At 43.8% G+C, this 25,087-nt stretch overlaps 3 protein-coding genes across 4 annotated transcripts in view; 2 read left to right on the forward strand and 1 right to left on the reverse strand.

Moving 5' to 3' along the window:
- BRCC3 (BRCA1/BRCA2-containing complex subunit 3) overlaps positions 1–11,321 on the reverse strand; it is a 33,513-nt gene extending 22,192 nt beyond the window's left edge. Inside the window, exons 1-2 of the mRNA XM_043974416.1 lie at positions 11,111–11,321; positions 8,386–8,505 (exon numbers count right to left, since the gene is read on the reverse strand). Of these exons, the coding sequence (XP_043830351.1) occupies positions 8,386–8,505; positions 11,111–11,215 (225 nt within the window). The 5' untranslated portion in view covers positions 11,216–11,321. The remainder of the gene's footprint in view (positions 1–8,385; positions 8,506–11,110) is intronic.
- A 9-nt stretch (positions 11,322–11,330) lies between these two features.
- Positions 11,331–20,157, forward strand: CMC4 (C-X9-C motif containing 4). 2 transcript variants are annotated; one of them, XM_043974419.1, is made up of 3 exons: positions 11,331–11,464; positions 17,359–17,427; positions 19,788–20,157. In XM_043974419.1, the coding sequence occupies exons 2-3, from the start codon at positions 17,364–17,366 to the stop codon at positions 19,934–19,936; spliced, it is 213 nt and encodes a 70-aa protein (XP_043830354.1). In that variant the 5' UTR covers positions 11,331–11,464; positions 17,359–17,363; the 3' UTR covers positions 19,937–20,157. The 2 variants fall into 2 exon arrangements, with proteins under 2 accessions (XP_043830354.1, XP_043830353.1); XM_043974418.1 differs by lacking the exon at positions 11,331–11,464 and adding an exon at positions 16,385–16,510.
- On the forward strand, positions 11,356–16,292 carry MTCP1 (mature T cell proliferation 1). The gene is made up of 5 exons (XM_043974417.1): positions 11,356–11,464; positions 15,460–15,656; positions 15,748–15,918; positions 16,012–16,063; positions 16,153–16,292. The coding sequence occupies exons 2-4, from the start codon at positions 15,549–15,551 to the stop codon at positions 16,057–16,059; spliced, it is 327 nt and encodes a 108-aa protein (XP_043830352.1). The 5' UTR covers positions 11,356–11,464; positions 15,460–15,548; the 3' UTR covers positions 16,060–16,063; positions 16,153–16,292.
- Positions 20,158–25,087: the final 4,930 nt, after the last annotated feature.

The raw sequence follows: 25,087 nt of genomic DNA on the forward strand, positions 1-25,087 counted from the left end.
CTCATAAGAATAAAATAAACATAAAAATAACAAATAAAAATTTTAAAAGACATTATCTCCTGTCTACCTGCTTTTGCATAGGCTGTTACCTATGCCTGCAATGCACTCATTCCTCACCTCCACCTGTTGGACTCTGGGTTTCCTTCAAAGTTCAACTCTCACATAAGGCTCTTCCTAATCCTGCCAACTGCTCCCGGCTCCCCAGCTGCCCCAAATCACTCTGAATTTCATTATGGGTGTCAATGTTCTATTTCCTCCCCCAAAGGAATTGGAAGCAACTTGGGGGCAAGAATTGGTTATCTTTGTCTAAGTATCCTTAAGAGCTTAGCACAAAAATGGATACATGATTTAGACATAAGAGGTGATACCATAGGTAAATCAGGAGAGAAAGGAATAGTCTACCTATCAGATCTTTGGAAAGGAAAACAGTTTTTGACCAAACAAGAGATAGAGTATATTATAAAATGCAAAATGGATGATTTTGATTATATTAAATTAAAAAATTTCTGTACAAACAGAGGCAATGCATCCAAAATTAGAAGGGAGGCAGAAAGCTGGGAAACAATTTTTGTGGCCAGTACTTCTGATAAAGGCCTCATCTCTAAAATATATAGGGAACTAAATCAAATTTATAAGAATCCAAGTCATTCCCCAATTGAGAATTGGTCAAAGGATATGAACAGGCAGTTTTCTGATGAAGAAACCAAAGCTATCTATTCCCATATGAAAAAATGCTCTAAATCTCTAATGATGAGAGAGATGCAAATTAAAACAACTCTGAGGTACCACCTGACACCTATCAGATTGGCTAAAATGACAAAAAAATAAGATAATAAATGTTGGAGAAGCTGTGGGAAAATTGGAACACTAATTCATTGTTGGTGGAGCTGTGAACTGATCCAACCATTCTGGAGAGCCATTTAGAATTATGCCCAAAGGGCAATAAAGCTGTGCATACCCTTTGACCCAGCAATTCCACTTTTAGGTCTTTTTCCCAAAGAAATCATGGAAAGGGGAAAGGGACCCACATGTACAAAAATATTTATAGCTGCTCTTTACATGGTAGCAAGGAATTGGAAGTGGAGGGGGTGCCCATCAATTGGGGAATGGCTGGACAAGTTGTGGTATATGAATACAATGGAATACTATTGTGCTGTAAGAAATGATGAGCAGGAGGAGTTCAGAGAAACCTGGAGGGTCTTATGTGAGCTGATGATGAGTAAGATGAGCAGAACCAGAAGAACATTGTACACAGTATCATCAACATTGAGTGTTGACCTACTGTGATGGACTATATTCTTCTCACCAATGCAATGGCACAGAAGAGTTCCAGGGAATTCATGATAGAAGAGGATCTCCAAATCCAAGAAAAAAAAAAAAAGAACTGTGGAGTATAGATGCTGATTGAACCATACTATTTCTTTTGTTTTGGGTGCTGTTGTTTTTTTTTCTATTTTGAGGTTTTGCATCACTGCCCTGATTTTTTCTCTTATAACAGGATTAATGCAGAAATAGGATTAATGTTATTATGGATATATATGTGTGTGTGTATATGTGTATATATATATATGTATATGTATATAGATATAGATATATAGATATAACCTATATCAGATTACCTGCTGTCTAGGGGAGGGGGGAGGGAGGGGAGAGAGGGAGAAAAATCTGAAATTGTAAAGCTTGTATAAACAAAAGTTGAGAACTATCTTTACACGTAACGGAAAAAATAAAATACCTTATATGTAAAAAAAAAAAAAAAGAGCTTAGCACAGTGCCCGGCAGAGAGTAGGTATGTAACAAATGCTTACTGATGGAATGGTACACTAAATAAGAAATCATTAAATAAAATATCTACACCCTTTGACCCAGAGAGTCCGTGACTGACTAGGCTTATGCCCCAAAGAGGTCTCCAATAGAGACAAAGTCCCTACAGCCAAATATTTATAGCAGCATTTTTTGTGCTCTGAAAAAACTGGAAAGAACGTAGACCAATTGACTGGGCAGTGGCGTAACAAACTATGGTACACAAATGTCATGGGTTATTCCTGTGCTATAAGAAACAATGAATGTGATGACTGCAGAGAAGCAGGCAAACAGCAACAGAAACTGATGCTAGACCAACAGCCCAAATGAACAACACCACAAACATTTCAGATAAAGTATTAGCAAAATGACTTCACGTGTATAACAGATTGCTGCCTTCTCAATGGGAGGGAGGGAGGAACAAGAAACTGTGGGAACCCAAATTTCTAAAAAAATGAATGTTTAAAATAAAATATTAATGAACAGATTACAGCAACATCACCAAAACAAATCATATGTTATAATCAGGCTAACTATCAGCAATGTGGAGTTGCTTAAATATTAGGAAATCTAGAAATATAATAGACCAAATTAATAATAATAACAACTAGTATTCTATATAGGCTTCACAAGGCACTTTAAAAAGATTATTTTTATCCTTGTGACGACCCCGTTTTACAAGTGAGGAAAGTGAGGCACAGAAGGGGAAGTGACTAACTGGTCCTGGGTCACAGCTAGGGAATGTCTAAAGCAGGATTCAAACTCAGGTCTCCCCAAACTGCATGCGCTCTTTGAACAAAATACAATACCCATTTCTGGTTAAAAAACACACCACACTGATGATCAGCTGTGATAGACTTAGCTCTTGGGGTAGCTAGGTGACACAGTGGATAAAGCATGGCCCAGATTCAGGAGGACCTGAGTTCAAATCCAGCCTCAGACACTTAATACTTACAAGCTTATTAGCGTGACCCTGGGCAAGTCATTTAACCCTCAATGCCCACCAAAAAACCCAAAAAATACCTTAGCTCTTTTCAGCAATACAATGAGCCAAGATAATTCCAAAGGACTCATAATGGAAAATGCTCTCCACCTGCAGAAAAAGACCCATGGAGTCTGAATGCAGATTAAAGCAGACTATTTTCACTTTGGGGGGAGGGGTCTTTTTCATGGTTTTTTCCTTTTGTTCTGATTCTTCTCTCACAACATAACTAATGTGGAAATGTTTAACATGATTGTAATGTATAACCTTTATCCAATTGCTTTCTGTCTTGAGGAGAGGGGAGGGAAGGGAGGGAGGCAGAAAAATTTGTAACTCAAAATCTTCCAAAAACAAATGTTGAAAACTATCTTTACATGTAACTGAAAAAAATAAAATGCTATTAAAATTGAAAAAAAAGATGAGGAGGCTGGCTGGGGCCTTTGGGTGGCCTAGCAGACAGCCAACAGTGGGCAGTGTGGCAGCACAGGCAGGGCCAAAGTCCCCCTCATCTAGGCTCTCTGAGGGAAGGGGAAGGGAGGGGGAGGGGAGAGGCCTGCTGTCTCCCCTGTCCTGGGCAGCCCCATGCAGCCCACTGGGAACAGTTGGGGAGCTGTAACCAGCCAGGAACTCAGAATCCGGAATCCGGAATGCTGAGCTGCCCCTGTAGCCCAGCCAGGGTCCTGCCTCCTGCCCCAGGCCTTTGCTGAGGCCCTGGCCTGGGCCTCTGGGAAGTCCTGCCTGCCTATAAGTTGGGCTGTGCTCACCCCTGTGTTACCCAGGAGAGCAGCTTAGGGCACTGGAGGGGGCGTGTGGCCAGGATGGGCAGAGCAGAGCAGATGGCCCATGGGCTAGGCTGAACCAGCTGAGGACGAGAGAGGGCCGAGGGCAGGGCTGAGGGGGCTCCTCCCGGCACTGCCCGGCCGGCCTGGGAAGGAGACTCTAGGCTTGTGTGGCCTGGAGCCAGCCAGGGGGCAGAAGCTGCAGAGGGACCAGGCGGCACTCTGGCTCCCACACAGCCCACTGGACCTCTCTGGACGGGGCACCTAGGGGTCCAGAACGGGAAAGGGATCCGCCCAAGGGCACCCAGCTCAGAAATGCTCGATGCCGGGAACCCTTGCCCAATGCTGAGAGCTGCCCCAAAGTACCCAGGGCTGCCTGGGGGACCCCAGGGGCTTTCACTCAGAGCTCTGGCTTCAAGCCAAGGCTGCATCCAGGCCCCTCTGTTGGGCATGTTGTGAGGGCTGGACTGGGGGGGGCATGACGGGGGAGACGGGGAGATTCCTGTCCACGGTGGGACAGGAGCTGCTCTGTGAAGCTCCTTTCTGGACTCTGAGCTTCTGTGACTCACCTGGGACCAGGAGGGAGCCAGCCAGCACAGAGGACTAGGTGGCATCATGGGTAAAGAGCTGGCTCTGGCAGCCAGCAAGGGCCAAGGTCAAATACTGGCCGAGATGCTGACCAGCTGCGTGACCCTGGGCAAATTACTGGACCTGCCCAAGCCTCAGCAGAGATGCAAAGGACACCTGCCTCCCAGGGATGGATGTTGGGAGGGTCCAATGTGATAACATGTGTACAAAGCTGCTTTGGGAACGCATGTTGAAATCTATCTTTACATGTAATTGGGGGGAAATAAAATACTATTAAGTGAAAAAATAAAATAAAAAACAGACAAGGAAACATAGAAATAAATGATCCTTTCATAAGTAACACATACCAAGAAACCAAGATTTACCATCAGATGTAAGGGGGATAAACTAGCACCTTTCCAATAAGAACATGCTAGTGATATTAGTGATAACAATAAGGACAGACCAGGGAATTGAGAGAGGCAGCAGACATAAATCAAAAAAACCTAAACAATCTCTTCTGGTGCATAAGAGAATCCTACAGAGTCAACTAAAACTTAATCAAAATCATAAATTTAGCAAATGTGAAAGCTATAAAATAAATCCACATAAATCATCAACATTTCTGGTACCAAAAATATCCAGCCAGAAGAGACAAAAAGAGAAATTTCATTTCAAATAATTACAGAATGCATAAAGTACCTGAGAACCTACCTACTGACACACACCCAGGAATTATAGGAATATAACTGTTTACAGAAATAATAACTTAAATATTAAAAACTTTCCATTACTCGTGAGTAGGCCAAGACAGGGCAGCTAGGTGGTGCAGTAGATGGAGCACAGGGCCCGGAATCAGTAAGACTAGAGTTCCAAAACTCCATTTGCCTCAGTTTCCTGTAAAATGAGCTGGAAGAGAAGGAAATGGCAAAACACTCCAGTATCTCTGCCCAGAAAACCCTAAATGGGGTCAAGGAAGAGTCACAACGGAAACAACAGAACAACAACAGGCCAAACTAATATAATAACTATACTACTACCTAAATTAACTTATTCAGTGACGTGCAAATCAAACTACCAAAGGATTACTTCAGTAGCTGAAAAAATAAAAATGAGATTAATTTGGAGGGACGAAAGGTAAACAATTTCAAGAGAAATCGTGATCCGAAAAAAGTGGGAAGGAAGGGGGCCTAGGAGCAGCAGATCTCCAATTACATTACAAAGCAGTAATCATTAAAACAATTTCATAGTGGTTAAAAAAATAGAGGGGTCTATCAGTGGAACAAGATTAAGTAGACAACAAGATAAACAAAACCAAGCTGGTCGCCTGGTGTTGCCTACTGGGGCAAGGATTCCCCATTTGACACTAGATCAATATCCCAATACCATAGGCTAAGAGAAGCTCCAAATGGATATATAATATGTAAGGAACTGATTCAAATTCGAATTCAAACCCTGCCTCATATTTCACATTAAAAAACTGAGGCCATTTGCCATGAACTCTCCTCCCATCTTGTCACTCAAGTGCCTTCTGCCCCCTCCTTCATCCTTCAGCCTCACTCCTTACCAAGACCAACCCTTCTTCCAGCACAAGCAATCCCCATTCCATCTCCTCCCAAAGACAAAAGGCTGCCTCCTTTCTCTGTAATCCCCACTCTCACTTGTCTTCAGTCTTTCCCCATCGCCTGGCTGCTTCCCCACTGCCTACAAAACATGCCCGTCTCCCCCATCCTCAAAGAAGCCTTCCTTGATCTGACTATCCCCACTATCATTCCATATCTTTTCTCTCTGTTGCGGCTCAATTTCTCCATAAGGTTGCCTCTAATAGGTGCCTCCGATTCCTCTCCTCTCACTGTCTTGGCAGAGGCTGAATCTGACAGGTACGCCACAGAAGCGAGTTCAGGATGCTTTTAAAGGTCCATCCAACTCTAAAGTTCCCGGATACCACTAAGGTCAGTAAGCTCAAATAACCACCCATCTCCCTCTTCTACCTTTTCTTGGCTTTTAACTGCATCAAGGATTGCACTTGGCTAGGAAGTTAGGCAACTCTACCAACACAAGCAGCTTGGTGACTTCTAGCTTGGGGTAATATGAGCCCAAGGTCAGGGAACTGATGTGTCAAAGGCATAATTGTTCTGATGCTGCCTGTTTTACTCTTACACGTGTAGAAATATTTTGACTGACTAGCCTAATTTGGGGGGGCCTAATCTGACTGGGGTACTTAATCTGGGACTGTTGACTGACTGGCTATCTGACTGCTATTAATTTAATATGGGCCATTTAACAAAAGTTCTACCACACTGCTCTACTCCCAAAATTGATAAGCAAAGGATTAAGAAGCCTCTTAACTAAATAATCAAAGCAGAGTTTTATGAGATACTATTGAAAATTAAGAATACAGGGAAATGGGGCAGCTAGGTGGCGCAGTGGATAAAGCACCAGCCCTGGATTCAGGAGGACCTGAGTTCAGATCGGGCCTCAGACACTTGACACTTACTAGCTGTGTGACCCTGGGCAAGTCACTTAACCCCCATTGCCCTGTAAAAAAAAAAAAATACAGGGAAATAAAATGTACAACTGACTGTGTTCCAGCATGTCTCTTTCCACTTGCTGCGCCTGGAACTTTTTTAATAAGAGCCATTGCCGCCTCTTACCTTACCGTATGTTCCACTTTCACTGCTCAGCTCCTTTATTCTAACCCCTTTCACTTTGTCGATCCCCTGCAACTAACTTAATATTCTGGCCTCTCCCAAGCTCAGTACATCTGCCTCTTGCTTTAGTCAGCCTTCTCCTGCATCCTTCTCCGTTCCCCTAATCTTGTCAATCCCCCCCCCTTGCTGTCTAACTCCCAGGTACATGTGTGTGTGCGTGTATCTCTTCCTTCTCTCCACTCAAACCTGGGGCTTTTTGCGCCCCCCCACACACCAACCTAATCTGCCAGCTGCCCTTGGGCTGTGGCTGGGGGGGACACTCGAGCCTCCCCCCCAGGGCTCCAGGGGCCATGCCCCCTGCTGTACGCCCAGGGACCTCGGCACGGGCTACGCCAGAGCCCGGCCTGGATGAGCACGGGATCTCTTGGATAGATTCTCTCAGGGTGGAGGGAGCTGAGGCTCCCTCCCCCCAGCTGTCTGACCTGGCATCTCAGCCCATGGGGCTTTTTGGCTCAGCTGAAATGGAGGGGGGGGGCACCAGCCCTTCACACAGAAAAGACCCTGAGGGCCTAAGGCTTTTTAATCTCAGCCCAAAGGTAGGGTCCCCAAATCAAAATAAATTTCCACACATGAACAGAATTTTTCTGTTTTTCCTAAAACTCAAGGGAGGAAATCAAACAGGAGACTCTAGGACAATCTGAGCAGCGTCAGATATATGTATGGATATGTATGTAGATATATATATACACACACACATATTTGCATGTGTGTGTGTAACCTATTCTTTTTTTTTCTTTTTGTGGGGCAATGAGGGTTAAGTGACTTGTCCAGGGTCACACAGCTAGTAAGTGTCAAGTGTCTGAGGCCCAATCTGAACTCAGGTCCTCCTGCATCCAGGGCCAGTGCTTTATCCACTGAGCCACCTAGCTGCCCCTTAACCCATTCTTATGTTCTTAAACAAATTAATTTCAGATGAGCAAGTGTGCTTTTAAAAAGCAATTAACCTTTTAACTTCCCCCCCCCAAACTGTCATTTTTCCTTGGCAAAACCCCACGATGTTCACTTCCAGCTTGCCAGTCATATCTCTCTCTCTCTCTCTCTCTCTCTCTCTCTCTCTCTCTCTCTCTCTCTCTCTCTCTCTCTCTCTCATAACGTAAACAGCTAATATTCTGATCATTCTTTTCTGGGCTCTTTCCTCATTTCTGTCCTTACCCCCTATCCCCTTCCTCTAGGACAGTAAGACAATGAAATTGGAGCCAAGGCAGCTACTTGGTTAACCATGAGTTCTTTAGAAATCACCAAAGAACTTTGGGGGTTCCAGCAGCCAGCAGTGGCCAGGGTCACCGGAGGAAGCTGCTCAGGTGGTTCTCAGCAGCAATCACTACAGACTCACTACCCCCTCCCAAAAGCCCCCGGGGTCACTGCTTCTCAGGCTCTTAGCTCTTCCCAAGTTCACTATACTCAAATGGCATCCTAAGGCACTGGGGATTCAGCATCACCTGAGGTTCTTGGTGATAAGACCCAACCCTGGGATCTTCCCACTTGCAAAAGAGGAAGACTCCCCCTTTCTGTTTCCCTGGCTATAGCTGCCCCCAAAGGATATTTCTGCTTCCAAAGAAGCAGCAGAAAGTTGCTCAGGAGAAATCTCCACTCGATCCTTCCTCTTATCCGAACGACGAAGAACGATGACAGAGTGGATATGGACAATCTTGTTCATGTCGACCTGGAGGAAAGCCCAAAGGCAGGTGTCAGCTCCATTACTGCCAATAAGAAAATGATAACTTTGACACCAATATTTAATAACGCCTTTATTTTGGGGTTTGAATTGACAATACCATAGCATCGTATACAGTACACAGAGGAAATGAATTTATATTGCGTGTGAAAAATCAAATCTCTTAAATGGCAAAAAATAATTTTCAGAAAGTTATTAAAACATCAGACCCCCTTTCATGACTTTTGTCCCACCCTGTATTATCAGAAGAAAAAAATACTGAGTGTGTTTAATGTGATTGTACATATCTAACCTATATCAGATTGCTTTCTGTCTTGGGGAGTGGGGAGGGAAAGGAGGGAGGGAGAAAAATTTGGAATTCAAAATCTTCTAAAAACAAATGTTGAAAACCATCTTTACATGTGACTGAAAAATAATAAAATACTCTTATGATTAAAAAAACTATTGAGCCCATTCAGATGAAGGAAGAATTGACCTATCAAGAAACATTTACCAAGTAAGCATCCACCACAAAGTGTGCTTTGGGGAAGATGAGGCAGGGGATTATTTAAGGGAATTTTGAATTCAATGGCTTACATTAAATAAGAATAAAATACCAGAGTCTAATAGGGTCATTGACTTGAAAAATACATGAAAAGAGAATCCCAAGGGGTAGGGGCTTTTACCTCAGGGAAGCCTACAGATCCCTTCTAAGAATCACGTTTTTAAATACATAGGAGTACAAAAGAAACCAATTCTACTGAAATAGTAACCCAAATATTTTTTACATCCAACCATTAAAAAAAAAGTTCACAGACCCTGGTTAAGAACCCCTGCCATAGAATAAACAGTGGAAAATTCAGAAGGCACCCATCATCAGGAACAGAAAGAACACAAGCTGAGCCCCCAGAAGTGGGAGAGTAGAGGTGTGGGGCTGCTGAGGAACCAGTCTGGGGGAATTCAGTTTGGGACTAATGGGATGATCGAAGTGAGGAAATCTGGGAAATTGGGTTAAAGGTGTTGGTTAAGGACAGACAGCAGAGGGCCTCAAGCGTCAAGCTAAGGAGTTTGGACTTCAAGCTGACTGGGGGCTGACTGAAGGATTTTTTAAGTAAAGGAGTGATATAGTGGTATTTGGTGACTATTATTCTACAATTCTAATATGTCCAAATACCTGGTAACTATACGATTGATTGCTCCAATGGATTATGCGTTAAGGCCTGTCTCATTTCTGTATTTAGTATTCAAATTCCTAGCTCAAAGTATGCACTTAATGAATGATTGTTAGAGACAAAAATCATTTTAAAATAACATATCAATGAACGTTTTGAAAAAGAAAAGAAAAAGAGAATACTGTTTATTTTTCGTTTTCCTTATTTCTCAGAAGAGCTTTTCTTTATGTGTTTATTAAGGCAGGTGAAGGAGAGCTACACCTAGACAGACACCTGAGCAGCCATCGATGGGATGGAATGGAGAGAGAAGGCCAGGGGAGAAAATGAGATGGGATCAGGAGAAGAGAGGGGAGGGGGAGAGCGAGAGGAGAGGGGAGGGGGAGAGCGAGAGGAGAGGGGAGGGGGAGAGCGAGAGTGGAGGGGAGGGGGAGAGCGAGAGTGGAGGGGAGGGGGAGAGCGAGAGCGGAGGGGAGGGGGAGAGCGAGAGCGGAGGGGAGGGGGAGAGCGAGAGCGGAGGGGAGGGGGAGAGCGAGAGGAGAGGGAAGGGGGAGAGCGAGAGGAGAGGGGAGGGGGAGAGCGAGAGGAGAGGGGAGGGGGAGAGCGAGAGTGGAGGGGAGGGGGAGAGCGAGAGTGGAGGGGAGGGGGAGAGCGAGAGTGGAGGGGAGGGGGAGAGCGAGAGCGGAGGGGAGGGGGAGAGCGAGAGGAGGGGGATCGGAGGCCAGCAGCTCCCACCACGCCAGCTAATCTTCCCCCTCCCGCAAGGCTGGCCTAGGTCTCGGGCTCGGGCTCAGTGAGAGTTGTGAGTATAGGGGTGCTGCCCCCTCCTTCCCTGCAGCAAAGGGGGCTCGGCCCCCGGGCATCCGATCCCCCAGGCACGGCACCGCTCCCCACCCCCGCCCCCAGGGGTGGGAGGCAAGGCCAGCACCGTCGCCGTTCCCATCCCCAGTCGGCCTGACCTACGGTCGCCCTCGTCGCCAGGCCGGGCCGCCCCACCCCACTCCGGGTGGGGGGCGGCGGCCGGGCGCAGTGGGGGGCCAGCATCTGAAGGCCAAACCTTCGGCCACCCGAGCCCCACCCAACCCCCTCCTGCCGGACTTGCAAGCGATCCTCACCTGCCCCCCCCCAGCCCCCTGTCCCCCTCGGACCCCCCCCCCGCTCCCCCGGCGCCTGACCGGACCGCCCCACTGCGCCTCAGCCCGCGGGGGGAGGGGAAGCGGCCGAAGGTTCGGCTGGCCCGGCGCCGTCCCCCCCCCCCATTGGAAGGCCCTTCGGCCGCCCCCCCCCCCGAGACCTCCGCCCCCCACCTCGGCCGCCCCCTCCCCCCCCTCCCCCACCGGGCCGCCCCACCCCGCCTCAGCCCGCGGGGGGGGGCGAGGACGGCCGGAGGGTCGAAGGGCCGGCCAAATGGCCGCCCGGCGCCGCCCGAAGGTTCGGACCCTCACCTCGCCGAGGCATAACCCCATGACCTCCTCCTTTTCGGTGCTCAGGGCATGGTTGAGGGCCACCAAGAAAGCGTCGGACTGGAGGTGCACCGCCAGCACGGCCATCTTGGATTGGCCCCGGCGCGCGCCGGTAGCCCGCCCCCTTTATTACCCAGGCGCTCGCGTGCCCAGCCCGCCACTCGCCCCCGAGTGCCAGAGCAGCCGGTCGTGACCCGCAGAGCTCTTTCTCTCTCGACAGAGCGGCGGCGGCGGCGACCGTGACCGTTCGGCTGTGTCGGCCCTTGGCGACCCGTTTCGGCTTCCCTCTTCTCTGCTTGTGTGTCGGCCCGGACCGGCGGCGCAGCCACCCTTCTGGTCCGTGCGAGCCCCTGGGGGGAGGCGGGACGCGGGACCGGGCGGGCGGCCGGGGTGCCCGCGGGGGGTGTGGGGGTGCGGGGGGACGGCTCGGAGGCGGGCCCGGGGGAGGAGAGAGGGCCGGCGGAGGCGGGTCGGGCGGGCCGGCCGGCTGGCCGGGGGAGGCCAGGAGAGGGTGGCCGGGGGCGGGGGCGGGGGCGGCGGCGGGGGCCGGCGGACTGGGCTGGGCTGGGCTGGGCTGGGCTGGGCTGGGCTGGGCGGGCTGGTCCGGCGGCCTGGTGAGAGGCGAGCCGCGGGGTGGGGACTCGGGGCGGAGGCGAGGCGAGGCTCGGGGCGGATGGCCGGCAGGCCGGCCGGGGAGGGGGCCCTGAGGTGGTGCTTGGTGAACTGAACTTTGCGGAGCATTTTTAAATTTTTTTTTATTTAGATTTTTTTTTAATTTTGTTTTTTATTTTTATTTTTTATTAGTTTAGTTGTAATTTTTGTTGGTTAGGGAGGCTGCTGGGCGCTTAGCGCCGGGGCCGTCCGGGTTGCCTAGACACCGTTGATGCGAGGCGGGTTCTAGAACTTTCCTTTCTCCTCAGGCGCCCGCTAGCGGCCCCTCCCCCTCGCGCGCCCTTCCCGCGCTTTTGCGCCCGGCCTCGTGCGGCTCTCACGAGCCGCCGCCCCTCCCCCTCTCGCAACTGCCTGGAATCCTGCGCGAGCCCCAGCCCCGCGGCCCCCGCCCCGCCCCGCGCGCTTACCCCGGGACGCCCCGCCGAGCCGGTGTGGGGTTTTTTTCTCCCCTCTTTTTACAAGGAGATTAGTTAGGCTCCGGGTTTAAGGGTCTTTCCCCGGGATTGTCACCTCAAGTAACGAGGGGGAGGGGAGAGGAGCCATTCTATTTTATTTGCCTTGGCCCGGTCAGAACGAGGCCGGATAACTGAGAACCATCAGGTGGCAGTGATTTTCTTAATGAATCTCATTGATGTCTCTTCTATGGCGGGGAGAAAAAGGGGGTGTCCCCGGGGGTGTGAAGGATCTCATCGAACTTCCGGGCCTTTTCCTCCTAGGAGGATTGGATTTTTGCCCCGCTCCCTCCTAGCATTGGCAGCTCCCCGAGGTCAGCCAGCATCGAGCCCGCCTCAGTGGTCTGGGCTGCCACTCTTGACCTAGAGTATGGAAGGTGTTTTACAAATCTCATAGCTTTAGAAACGGGCCTCTTGGGGTCTGTAATCCAAGGAAAATTGAGGGTTCTAGTGTAATTCCATGATCCCATCACATTTTCTTCTTGATCTTGGAAGTCAGGTAGGTTCGACAGTAGTGGGAAGGATGAGATCCTGAAGTGCTTCCCGAATTACTGGTAGTCTTTTCTCTTTTCTCTAAGTCAGTTCCAACCCGATTTCTGTCTCACTTTGGACTTTGGGCAAGAAACCCAGTGGTACCTAACCATCTTTTTGGTTCTCTGAAAAGAACAAGATTCTTGGCACACGAGCTTATTAAAGATCCCATGGCACTTTGTTCAGGATTAAGGTCATTAATGGTAACAAGTTGGACCCCAAAAGTGTGTTCTTGCATGGGGCCACCTAAATTTCCCCTAAAGTTTCCCTTGATTTCCCTTCTAAAGCAATTGTGCCAATTCTTCCATGAATGTACAGAAGTGACTACTTTTGGGTGGTGGATAATTTTACTTTGTAAAATGTTTAGATATATTCAGGATGAGAATATAATGATTAGTTTATAATTATTATAATTATCACCATATAATTATTAGGTTGACACTATTATAGTCTATTTTTATTCCCAAATTACATTCAGTAACTTAAAGTGCATGTATGTAGTGTGGTTTTTCACAACTTGAATTATTTATGTATTGTACAGCCATAAAATTGTCTGGTGGTTAAGATTAAATAATCAATTTAGTTGGACCAATTTAATTACTGATCATTCGATTCAATAAAAATATTTTAATTATTCTTCAAAGAAAATAAGTATATTTGATGGTTAAACATTAGTTATTGTATCTAAAAACCTGTAAATTTAAAGCAGCTTTCTAATTGTAAAACAAAGAAATCCGATGAATTGTACAGGAAAAAAGGAAGCCTTTACCTAAGTCCTTTCAGTTTAAATAATACAGATTTGAAACAGAAATACTACAATATGTCAGAAGAGCAGTGCCTCATCTAATAGGACCTTCTTGAATTTTTCCTCAAGAAGTTAGTGATTTCCCTAAATATTCCCTTTGCCTTAGTGAGTCATCGTGGTTATATCATCCTTGAATTTATCTAACTTCTTGACCCTGTTTGCTTTCATCCTTTACTTGGAGAGGCAGCATAACATGATGGAATAGCAGTTGTTTGGCAGTCAGGAGTCCTGTCACTGGATATGGGTCCTTGGACAAATCGCATTGCCTCATAGACCTTAGTTTCCTCATCTGTCAAATGTACTGGGGATGGACAAGAGGGATCTCTAAAGTCTCTTCCAGTTTTAACATTCTCTGATTCTATTCCTCCTTTAGCATTCCTTCCTCTCTCCTTCCTTCTCTGGCTCAGCTGTGGGTATACACCAACACCGTTCTGGCTTTCTGCCTTTCTTCCTTTACATTCGGAATCACTTAGGATTTCATCATCCACTCTTAGGACCAAAAGCATCACCTCAAATTGCACAACTTCCAAATCTCCAGCTCATAGCTTTTCTGACTTCCAGTATCTTGTCTCCAGTTGTCTTTTGATACACTGGTTGCCCTGTGAGAACCTCAGACTCAGCTCGTTGAACAGATAGGCATGACTTTTGATGGAAGATCATACACCTGTGGAACTACTTGTGCCTAGTCAAGTTACAGGATGAGAAGCTGCATGCTATAGTGGAGAGTACTGTACTTAGGAAAGACTTGGTTCAAAGCTCAGCAGCTTACTAGCTTTGTGACCATGAGTCATCATCTCCCTAACCTTCTAACTTTCTTAACTGTAAAATGGGAATCTCGATACCCATGGTACCTATCTCACAAGGTTGTTGTGGGGATCAAGTTAGGTAATATAAGTAAAATGCTGTATAAACATTAGCTGTTATTCTGTTGGAGTCCCCCTAGCTTGGTGGCATCTGCCAGAGCTTGAGTTCTGCTGGTATGGTTTTGAGATCCCAGTGTTAACTAGGTTATTTTAAGGTGTCTTTTGCTTTTAAAAAAGAAAAATATATATGTTTAGATTGAAGTGACAGGCCAGTCGCACTGTTGGTTTGTCAGAATAATAGCACTTTAGGATTTACAAAGTGGTTGTTTTTATCCCTCGAATTCCCTGAATGAGGAAACGGGACCAGAGAAACCTACTAGCTTGCTCCAGGTCAGGAGGGTTAGGAAATGAAAGCTCTCCTGATGCTGTGTCTAGAGCTTTTGCCATTGTATCATTCTGCTTCTGTAAGGAAGTAAGGGGTGCAAGCTTGTCATCTGTTCTTTGGAGTGCCAGAAATGGCAGTTATAGAATGGTCCTCTCCTCCCCCACCCCCAGTAACTACATATATTGGTCACAAGTGGGAGTTATTTAGGGGCCAATCTATCCCCAGAGCCATTTGGCAGAGAGCTGGTTTTGGCAGAGCCCCCTTTCCCTCACACGCCTCCCAAATTGCGCCGTCACCATTGCCTAAGAATGTGAGTGGTTGCTAGGACAGTTGGTTTTTAGTGGGCTTCTAGTTTCCTTTGTTGAGTTTTAGGTTTTGAAAACAGGAATTGATTTAGCCAGATCCTAGGTGAGGGGTTCTTAACCTTTTTGTGTCATGGACCTCTTGGGCAGTCTGGTGAAACCTTGGGACCCCTCCTCAGAATCTTGTTTTTGAATGCATAACGTAATCTATATAAGATTACCAAGGAATCCAATTATATTGTGATGTAGCTGCCAAAATATTTAATGAAAAAAAGCAAGAAAACCAAGTTCAGACTCTCGGTTAAGAACCCCTGCCCTAGGTGATCTCTAGCACCAGGTGTTGACTTTCAGGCCTAATAGCTCACTCATGAATTCATTCAGACCCCAGAAATCACACTTGTGTCCTGGGCATGGGTGCTGCAGACTTAGGTGGACAAAAGCAATCTTAGAATTGGAACCCAAAGCCAAGAATGGCAGAAGGGGACATTGTGGGAGCCCCACCTGATCACCTCTGGGTACACCAGGAAGGTGTCTACCGGGATGAATACCAGCGAACATGGATTGCATTTGTGGAAGAGGTAACTCCTGATTTTCTGTCAACTTGCTTTCTATCCATTTTTAGTTTCTGGGGAGGGTGTGGTCTCAGTCTTTACAATTATTTCCCCATAGGAGACCAGTTTCATTAGGGCTCGAGTGCAGCAGGTACAGGTACCCCTAAGTGATGCAGTCAGGCCCAGTCATCTCCCTCCCTCACAGCTACCACTAATGTGGCAGCTGTACCCCGAAGAGCACTACCTGGATAACAACTCTAGGATATGGGAGATAGAGCACCACTTAATGGTATGTATTTTGGCCAATTGTTTTCAATTTGATTTAGTCCCCTCTAGGAGAGAGAGAGAGAGCGCTCTATTCTTTTTTCTCTTTGCTTAACAGGTCAGGGGAGTTGAGGAGCTGTTGCTTAAGCTCTTGCCTGACGATTAATCTGGTAAATATTGATATTCTCTCTTTCCTCTTTCTATACTTTCTATGCTTATACTTGGTTATAGAGTTTTAATAAAAATATTTGTTTTCCAGGTGCTGGGATTCTAGGAAGATATGTCCATTTGTTGTGTACATTATATGGGAATCACTTCACCCAGCACTGAAGTGCATCTACCTTTGGGGGGAAAAAAGTGAAAACTGTTCAAGAACACAGCACAACAGTTTAGGAAGGAAAGTGAAGAATACTGTAAAAAACCGCAGGGGGAATGTTAGGTAGATACAAGGCAAGTCCAGAGGTGGTCATTGAGTCAGGACACCTAGCTTAAAAACCTCTGACTCTTGGAAAGTGCCATGGAATCTTTAATGGACATCGTCGGTCAGAATCTCCGTTTGACATCCTCACACAAAAAGCAGCACCTCCAGAAAAGATGCCCTGATCACCAAGGACTTGGTACTGACTTAGAAGGGAGCCTTCAGCAGTCAACATGTTTTGTTTTGGTTTTGCTCCCTCCCACCCCTCCCCAAACTTCGCCTTCCTCTTTCTCCCTTCATAAAAACATCCTCGTTTTTGCTTGCATGTCTTCCATTCCAGCACTGGTATACTTGGATCTACTGGGAACTTGAGAACTTAGGAGCTCTGAGAAAGGGCATCACCCAGGTTGGCTGCAGTCTTCAAGGACCTTTCCCCTTTCAGAAATGCCACATGTCTTCAAAGTCTCAGGGAGCTTTTAAACTCAATCTCTGTTTACCATATTTATCTTTAAATAATGAACTTTCTTGGAAACTTCCAAAAATAGACTTTAGGTGTTCAATAGGCACTTTTCCCAGGTAATAGCATTTCAGTTGTTGCCAATTCCCAAGGATGTATTTGAGTGCCCTGGTAAGGAGCTTCCTGAGATAAAGCCAAAGTAGTTGGGATAGTTCAATTGCATTTGAAATGAAGGGAAAGCCTGGGGGGTTGGAGGATCTGTGTGGTTTTGTTGGAAAGCCTCTCTATGCTACCTTTGTTAACGGTTCTGAAAGTAAATATAAACTATTGTTTTCCCTAATTGAGTGAGGTTGGTACTATAAATGCAGTCTGCTCATCCTGCAAGTGGCCAGAGGGTTTTGTAATTACTCTAGTATGACTTTCCAGTGATGAAGGAGTTCAGAGTAATAATCTTAGATGAAAATCCCTAAGTCTCACTATGGTTAGAGGTAGAAATTAGAGCCAAAATAGAGCTTATGAGCCAGAAAAGATTTTTTTTTATGAGAAAGCAAAATAAACACTCTATAATCATATTTTTTTTCTTGTTTTAGTTTTAATGGATATGTCCCAGAAGGATCCCTGCCAGAAACAAGCCTGTGAAATACAGAAATGCTTGCAAGGTACTTACATATGGTGCTTTATTCTAGTGATTTTTTTTTTCCATTTTGTGTATGAGCTTCAAGAGTCAGACCATCCATCTGCAAGTTAACATTTAACTTGTCTCATAGTAATACCCAGTTTCTGCACTTTTTTTTTCACTGGCTACATTACCAGTGTAAACTAAGGATGATTCTCTTTATGGCTCAAAAAATATTAGTGGCAAGTTCTACTTTTTTTACCTACATTTTATAAAGCATGATGTTAGTGGGAAAAGCACTGGATTTAGAGTCAGAGGGCCCGAGTTCAAATTCTGACCCTGATACTTTCTTAACTAAGTGATGTTAGATAAGACACCTAACTACCATGTTGGCCTTATTTTCCTCATCTGTAAAATGAAGAGTTTTTATTAGATGAACCCCAAGGTCACATCCAGTTTTAACTCTTATCCTATGGTGTTAAGGGGGGGGGGCTGGTTTTAAATTGGGGACATTATAGTGTGGTTGATAAGCCACTTGAACATGGGTGGAAGTGGTTCAAGTAGAAAGTTGAAGTTCTGGATACCCATCTCAGCTGCTGTGGAAAGGGGAAATTACTGTCCAACTGCTAAAGAATGATCACAGCAAAGAATTCTAGCTGTGAAGCTGAACTGACAGAAGGCCCTTTGAAGAGAGTGCATCCCTTCCTGGGCCTGATTCGCATCCCCTCTGTACTCAAAACAGGCTTCTTTCACATGGGAAACTAATTTAGTTATCATTGGAATCCCATCGCACGTACAAAGCAGATGAAAATAAGGTTTATTTTTATTAAATGATTAAGTCTTCAGTTATTTTTCTGAAATCTTAAATGAATTAATACTTTTAGAAGAAATCTATTTTATTAACCAGTTAGGAAGAATTTTAATACCTTATTTACTCACCCTCTTGCCCTTAATTTTGAGAAGGTGAGAAAACGGTTTTTCCCACATTTTTTCCTCTATAACATTTATAGTATGTGTGTGTGTATGTGTGTATATGTATACATGTACATACTATATGTGTGTACATGTGTGCTCATATATACACATTTGTGTCTAATGTATAAATACACACACTTTGTAATAACAACCACATGGCCAGGAGAGACAGACCAAGAATTAAAGGAGCATCTGACCCCATGTTCCTCGCTGGGATGAAGTGGGGGAGGAAAAAGGGAAGAGCTAGTCAGTATCCAGTCTTTTATTCCTATAGCTGCCCTTTACTGCTCTCTAATATAAGGGAGGTAGGAGGAGCCAGCTAGAGCCATAGAAGCTTCAAGTCCTCCTTTCTCTAGAACAGGGGTTCTTAACTTTTGTCATGTCACAGACCCCTGCTCATAAGAATGTTCTGGTCACCTCTATCGTAATTGAAAGATATGCTAAATTTCAGTTAGAGGGTGGAGAAAATAAAGATGTGATTTCCCCCCCCCAATAAAGTTCATGGAACCCCTCAAATCTATCTCTGTAACTAGAATAAAGGTATGCTTAATTCAAGTCCTACATCTGAAACTCGAAATATTACTAAGTGGTGTTATACTAATACCATGTAAGTCATATTTTCTCCTTCTGTTTAATACACATACAGTCTTCTGAGACTTATCAAGGACTGCAAAATTACTGAAGGGATAAATCTTAGTGATAAAATGAATTTCTTTGCAGTTCTAAGGAACTTGCTAGTTTTTAGTAAATGGAGGTGAGAATCTTGTGTTAATGAAAATTGGCAAGTGCAGTCAGACATAGGTTCTCTATGTTTCAGTGCTTGCTATGAGCTTTTCTCCCTCCTCTCCCCTTCCAAGTCTTTAGAGTAAAAACATCAAAGCAATAAAGGTGAAACTCATGCCAGTTGATAACAGTATTTCTTGAAAAGGGGCTTGAGGTTTTACTGCCTCACTCCCCACCCCCCTTCCCAGCTATACAGAGAAATTAGACAACAAAACAGCAATTACAGAAAGATCATGTTAAACTGCCCAAGACACCCTGCAGAGTTAATAAATGACTATCCATCAAGGTGCTGAAAATTTTGCCTCATTCATTTTCTTGATTTTTGTTTCAATTAACTGAGCTAAATCTGATAACAGATCAGGCTACAAAAATAATTGATCTAGGTTAGAACCTTCCCCTCATTCCTTCCTCATTTCCTCCTTCATCCCACTGCTCCATATCATCCTAAAGGGCCCAATCTCTCCCCACTAATTTTGGTCAGTGGGCATAGAAATGCCTCCCTTTCCCTTTACTATTTCCAATGGGTTATGCTCACTTTCTAAGTCTACAGGGAAAGTTTTCAAGTCACTGATCTTTAAAAAATAATTGTAAACACCCTACTTGCTCAGTTTACTTTCTCTCATAGAATTAGTCTTTGTCTTTCAGCCAACAACTACATGGAGTCTAAGTGTGAGGCTGTCATCCAAGAGTTGCGTAGGTGCTGTGCTCAGTACCCCAAAGGGAGATCTGTTGTCTGTTCAGGATTTGAGAAGGAAGATGAAGAAAGGCAGAAGCTTAAATCTGCATCAAAATGAATTTCTGCTCCATGTTTTTCATCCAGGAGATTTTATTTGGTCTCCTGAACAGGTTTTCTCAGGTAGTCAACAAAAGCCAAATGGAAATTCACTTATAGGTTAGTCAGCAATGCCACAGGCAAAAGAATAGAAAATTAGAAAAAATCTAGTTTGAAACAATGAAAAATGTTTCTCTTTCAATGTAAACTTTAAAAAAATGACCTGTTTAAAATAAACATGTTTTAAATGCAGATATTTTGGTCTGGTACTGAATGGTCTCTTCATAAGGATTTCCTTGATTTCAGCAGCTCATTAATTATACTGTATAATGGAGTATCTTCCAGGGAGACAGTGTCATATAGTGGGAAAAGCAGTGGGTTTTAAGTCACAGGACCTGCATTCAAATTCCAGTTTTGCTACTCACTGTCTTGACCTTGGCCAGACAGTGAGGCCAAAATGAGGGAGTTGGATTAGATCAGCTCTTCCAAGTATGGTCCAGGGACCCCTGGGGTTCCCTGAGACCCTTTCAGGGGGTCCTAGAGGTTAAAACTATTTTCATAACTCTAAGATAATTTCTAATCTGTTAAACATCAATAGATATAATCCACATAAACCAGAGGTCTTTAGATGTCCTCAATAATTGTTAAGAGTGTAAAGGGATGGGCAGCTAGGTGACGCAGTGGATAGAGCACCGGCCCTGGAGTCAGGAGGACCTGAGTTCAAATCCGGCCTCAGACATTTAACACTTACTAGCTGTGTGACCCTGGGCAAGTCACTTAACCCCAATTGCCTCACTTAAAAAAAAGTGTAAAGGGATCCTGAGAATAAAAAGTTTGAGAACTCCTAGACTAGATGATCTCTCACGTCCCTTCTGGCTCTAAATCTTATTCTTTCAGCAGCATCTCACAAACATTGATCTTTGCAAATGTTTGTGAGATGCAGTAATGCTGTGATGAAATTTTTAAAAATCTCTTCAATGTGGCTCTTCCCTTCCATCAACCTAGCCATGCTTTTTCGATCTATAATTCTTGTCTATTTTTCAAGAAATCCTTTATGGATGATATGCACAATGTGCTATAAATTAATAATTAATGGATGCCAGTACAACACTTGGGTTAATTCATTTTCATTACATAACTGGCCCACCTCTTCCAATCATATATGTCTTTAATGCCATTTATTTATGTACCAGTCATCTGGAAATAAGCTGTAACCTACTTCCACCTACCATGCATCTTTCCATTACCTTTTTGAAGCATCTGTGGTTTTTGATTATTTTGAGATTGTTGTGTTATGGGATTTGTGGTCATGTTGTAGCAGTGAGAAAATTGTTGGTGGCATGGTGGATAGAGTGCTGGGCTTAGAATCAGGAAGCTCTGAGTTCCTATCCTCCCTCAGCCACTTGCTAGCTGTGTGATCCCAAGAAAATTACTTGACCTCTCAGCTTCAGTTTCCTCATCTCTAAAATGTGGATAATAAGAGCACCTATCTCAAAGGGTTGTTGTGAGTGTTGAGTGAGATAACATGTAAAGCAATCTGCAAACCTTAAAGCACTATATAAATGCTAGCTATTGTTATGATGGGTTTTTTGCAGCTTAAGATTTTTGAAAATTTTGCTCATTTTCCCAAATGAAAACTAGCTCATTCTATTCAAATCTGGAGCAAGATTGTTGGTTAACTGTATTACCTGTCTGTAGTAACTCAGACTCCATCCAACTGCATTTCATAACCTAAGCAATGTACATTTTTCAATCACTTTTAAAAAATTTTCTTTATGATTTGCTAGGCCATCATCTCTGTGAATAGCTGTAGGTCATAATGAAGAAGGCCTGTAAGTATTCTGGGGCCAGGCACAACACAACAGAGGTGTTTCGGGGAGCAACACTCCCCAAATATAGCTGAACCAATTAAAAATGTAATTGGGAAATATTTAATGAAATAAATAAAAATTCAAAAGAACATAGATAACATTACATCTTAAAACTGATGTTACCCTCATGGCCCCACCAAAAAAAAACTGATGTCAATATACAGCCCCCATTTCTATTTGACTAATACCACTACCATACAGTATTGTTGACAGGAGCTTCTGAAGAATCTTACCATCTAGCCAAAAGAAATCACCTATAAGTGGGACATCCTCCACGACACTGTCAAACACCTTTGGCAAGTCTGTCTCCTCTTTTTATATCTTGTTTCATAATGATACTCTGAGGAGCATTAAAATTCTCTCTTTGTAATTCAATTAAATATAAACGTGCCTGAGAGTCACCTTACTGCAGGAAAACCTAAATTGTAAGGCTACATTTTGTTTAACCAGGGCAAATGCATTTTTTTATCAGACAATAAACAGTTTTTTTTATTCTCTATGTCTCACAGCCACTCATGATTATAAGTATACTGTAGAAAACTACAAAAGCTGTTGTTTCTTCTACTATTTTCGTCTCAATACATAGGCTATTTTATAGAGAATAAAAAAGTAGACATGAGTTAATTATTTATGTCTTAGTTATCCATTTCTGGTAGTAATACTGTCCATGATCTTTTTTACATTCTTTTCAAATACTCTCCTTTAAGATGACTTAAAGATGGGTCCCTGGCTGCCATTCAAATAATAATGCCCCTAGATCTTTTCTTCACCTGGTATTTGGTCAGCTTCAGCTCCATATTCTTAAGTACCATTTCCATTTCCTTCTATAGCACATTGTTTATTGCAGTGAAGAGTCCAAATGGTCCATGGCCTCAGTGATGAGAATATATTGCCATGGAAACTATTGAAAACCTCTTCCATTTCACACCTATTTATTATTATTTCAGTTCTTATCATGAAATTCTTTGGTTTAGTTGGCTCTCAAACCAAGACTTATGCAGAATTATTTTCTCCACCGTATTTCATTGTTTTGTGAGGCAACATAAACTATAATGTTCAACCATGTTCCTTTTTGAATATTTTGCAAATGAACCTCTACTCTTTTGTAAACGTTTACTACAGTGTATCTCCATTTTCTTGATAAGGAAATCAAGTGTTTCAGTTGATTGTGTTAAAAAATGGCAAAAATTCTCAAGGAGTCATGGTGATTGGTGTCAAAGGCTATAGTTTCATCAGCTTCCTAGTTTTCAGTCAGCTGCACACAGTGTCTTCTCCGTACCTAATTTTGCATCAATCTTGACTTTTGCTCTAACTGGTCTATTACCTGACTATGCATAGGCAGCTGATTCTGAAATTACTCCTTAATAGATAAGCCATTTCCTATTAAACAATTTCATTTTTTAAAAAATCCGTCCTCTCCACATCCAGTATCTTCCAACTCTGGGAGGCAGTGTGATACAATGTAGAGAGTTCTGGTATCCCATGAAATAGTTCTCATTGCCTTTGGGCACATGATGAAACTAATTCTCCCACCTCCTTTATCTGTGCCCCTCCCCCAATTTGAACTCCTTTCAAATAAAGGAGTTGGAAATCTATAAGCCATTGTTTTACTTAGCTGCATCTTGTATGTGCATTTCTGGTTTCACATGTAGGAACTATGGCTATGTGAATATCTAGTGTATTAATCTGTTGGTCATTGGACAAAAGATTTCACATTTCAAGTGCCAACAATACTCGTTACCCATTTTTAACACCTGCCTCTGTTTCTGCTGTTGTCACTATGGACTAGAAGGAGGTGGCTGCACAGGGCTCAGAGCCATGTTGTATTTATCAGTTTCATGGATTTCAGTGGTCAAAATATTCATTTGGAAGGTCAGGAGCTCAAGAGCATTCCAGGCATAGGGAACTGTGTGAGCAAAAGTTGAAAGGAAAGTATGGAATCTCTTCTAGGGAACAGGTGAGTAATCTATTCATTAAGATCTCGAAGAAGGTTTATTTCAACTTTAAGATGCTAAGATTTCACAAAATTACCATCAGAAGCCTTCTTGTGGGAAATCTAATCCTCTCCCTACCCAAAAAGGAGTCTCTCCTACAACACATGCACCAAGATTTAAATAGTTGTACTGTATGAAAGATTCCACCAAATCACTAATATTCAGAGGAATATAAATGGAAATAACTGAGGTTTCAAATTGGCAAAGGCGACGAATGATGGCACACAAATACATTGTTGATGGTGCTATGGATTGGTCCAACCGTTCTAAAAAACAATTTGGACTTTTGCCCTAAAAGTAACTGAAATATACATACCCTTTGACCCAGATCTCCCACTCGAGGCATGTCCTTCAGTGAGGTCAGTCACAAAGAAAAAGCTCATATCTACCAAAACATTCCAAGCTGTAGTTTTTGTAGTATCCAAACATTAGAAATGAACTAGATGCTCAGGGTAGGGAGAAAGAAATCACACACAAATGGAATATTGCACCATAAGAAATTATGAATATAAGGAATTCAGAAAACTGGAAAAATGGGTGGAGAGTAGTAAGCAGAAGCAAGCAAAAACTATGCCCAGTGATTCCAACAACATAAACAAAAAGGAATAAAAAGAAACAATGTTGTTGGATGATGAGACTTGGCCCCAGAGAAGACGAGAGAATACAACTTCCCTTCACTGCAGAAGTGAGGACCTATGGAGATGGAGTATTGCATTTAGTATCAGATTCAGTCTATATGTTGGTTTTACTCTATTTTTTTCTTTTCTGATCTTTGTTAAAAGAGAAGTCTTGATTCCTGGGGGCGAGGCAGAGGAGGCTAGATTTGGAAATGTGATGTGAAAGCCAAAAGAATCAAAAGATTTAATGGTTGGAGAACATGTAGCATGGCATACTTTACATTTTCCTGTGGTTGCTCCCCTGAAGTTGGATTTTAAAAATTCATTACTGGTTGTAGAACATAAGATATAAACTCATGCTGCCTGTGCTTGCAACTCTAAAGCACAATGTAAAAAATTGTTATATACTTAACCATTAATAAGCAAGTAAATGTATAAAATGAGGGACAAAAATCTTGCCTTGCTGCCCCCAGCAATAAGATAGAAACAAATAACAAAAGAATAAAATGCTCTTATATTCTCCAAGCCTATCCAAAATTCTGCCACCTTTGTCCCTGCTGAAGTAGCAGGAGGTAGAGTGGTATAAGGGATGTGCCATAAGTGGGAGTCAGGGGATCTCAGCTTTGAAAACCGTTTTATTTCAGCATTGAATGATGATTTCCCCATGTTTTAACCATTAGGGGCTTTTTTC

The sequence above is a fragment of the Dromiciops gliroides genome, chromosome X, assembly GCF_019393635.1.
Source record: "Dromiciops gliroides isolate mDroGli1 chromosome X, mDroGli1.pri, whole genome shotgun sequence".
NCBI classification, from domain to species: Eukaryota; Metazoa; Chordata; class Mammalia; order Microbiotheria; family Microbiotheriidae; genus Dromiciops; species Dromiciops gliroides.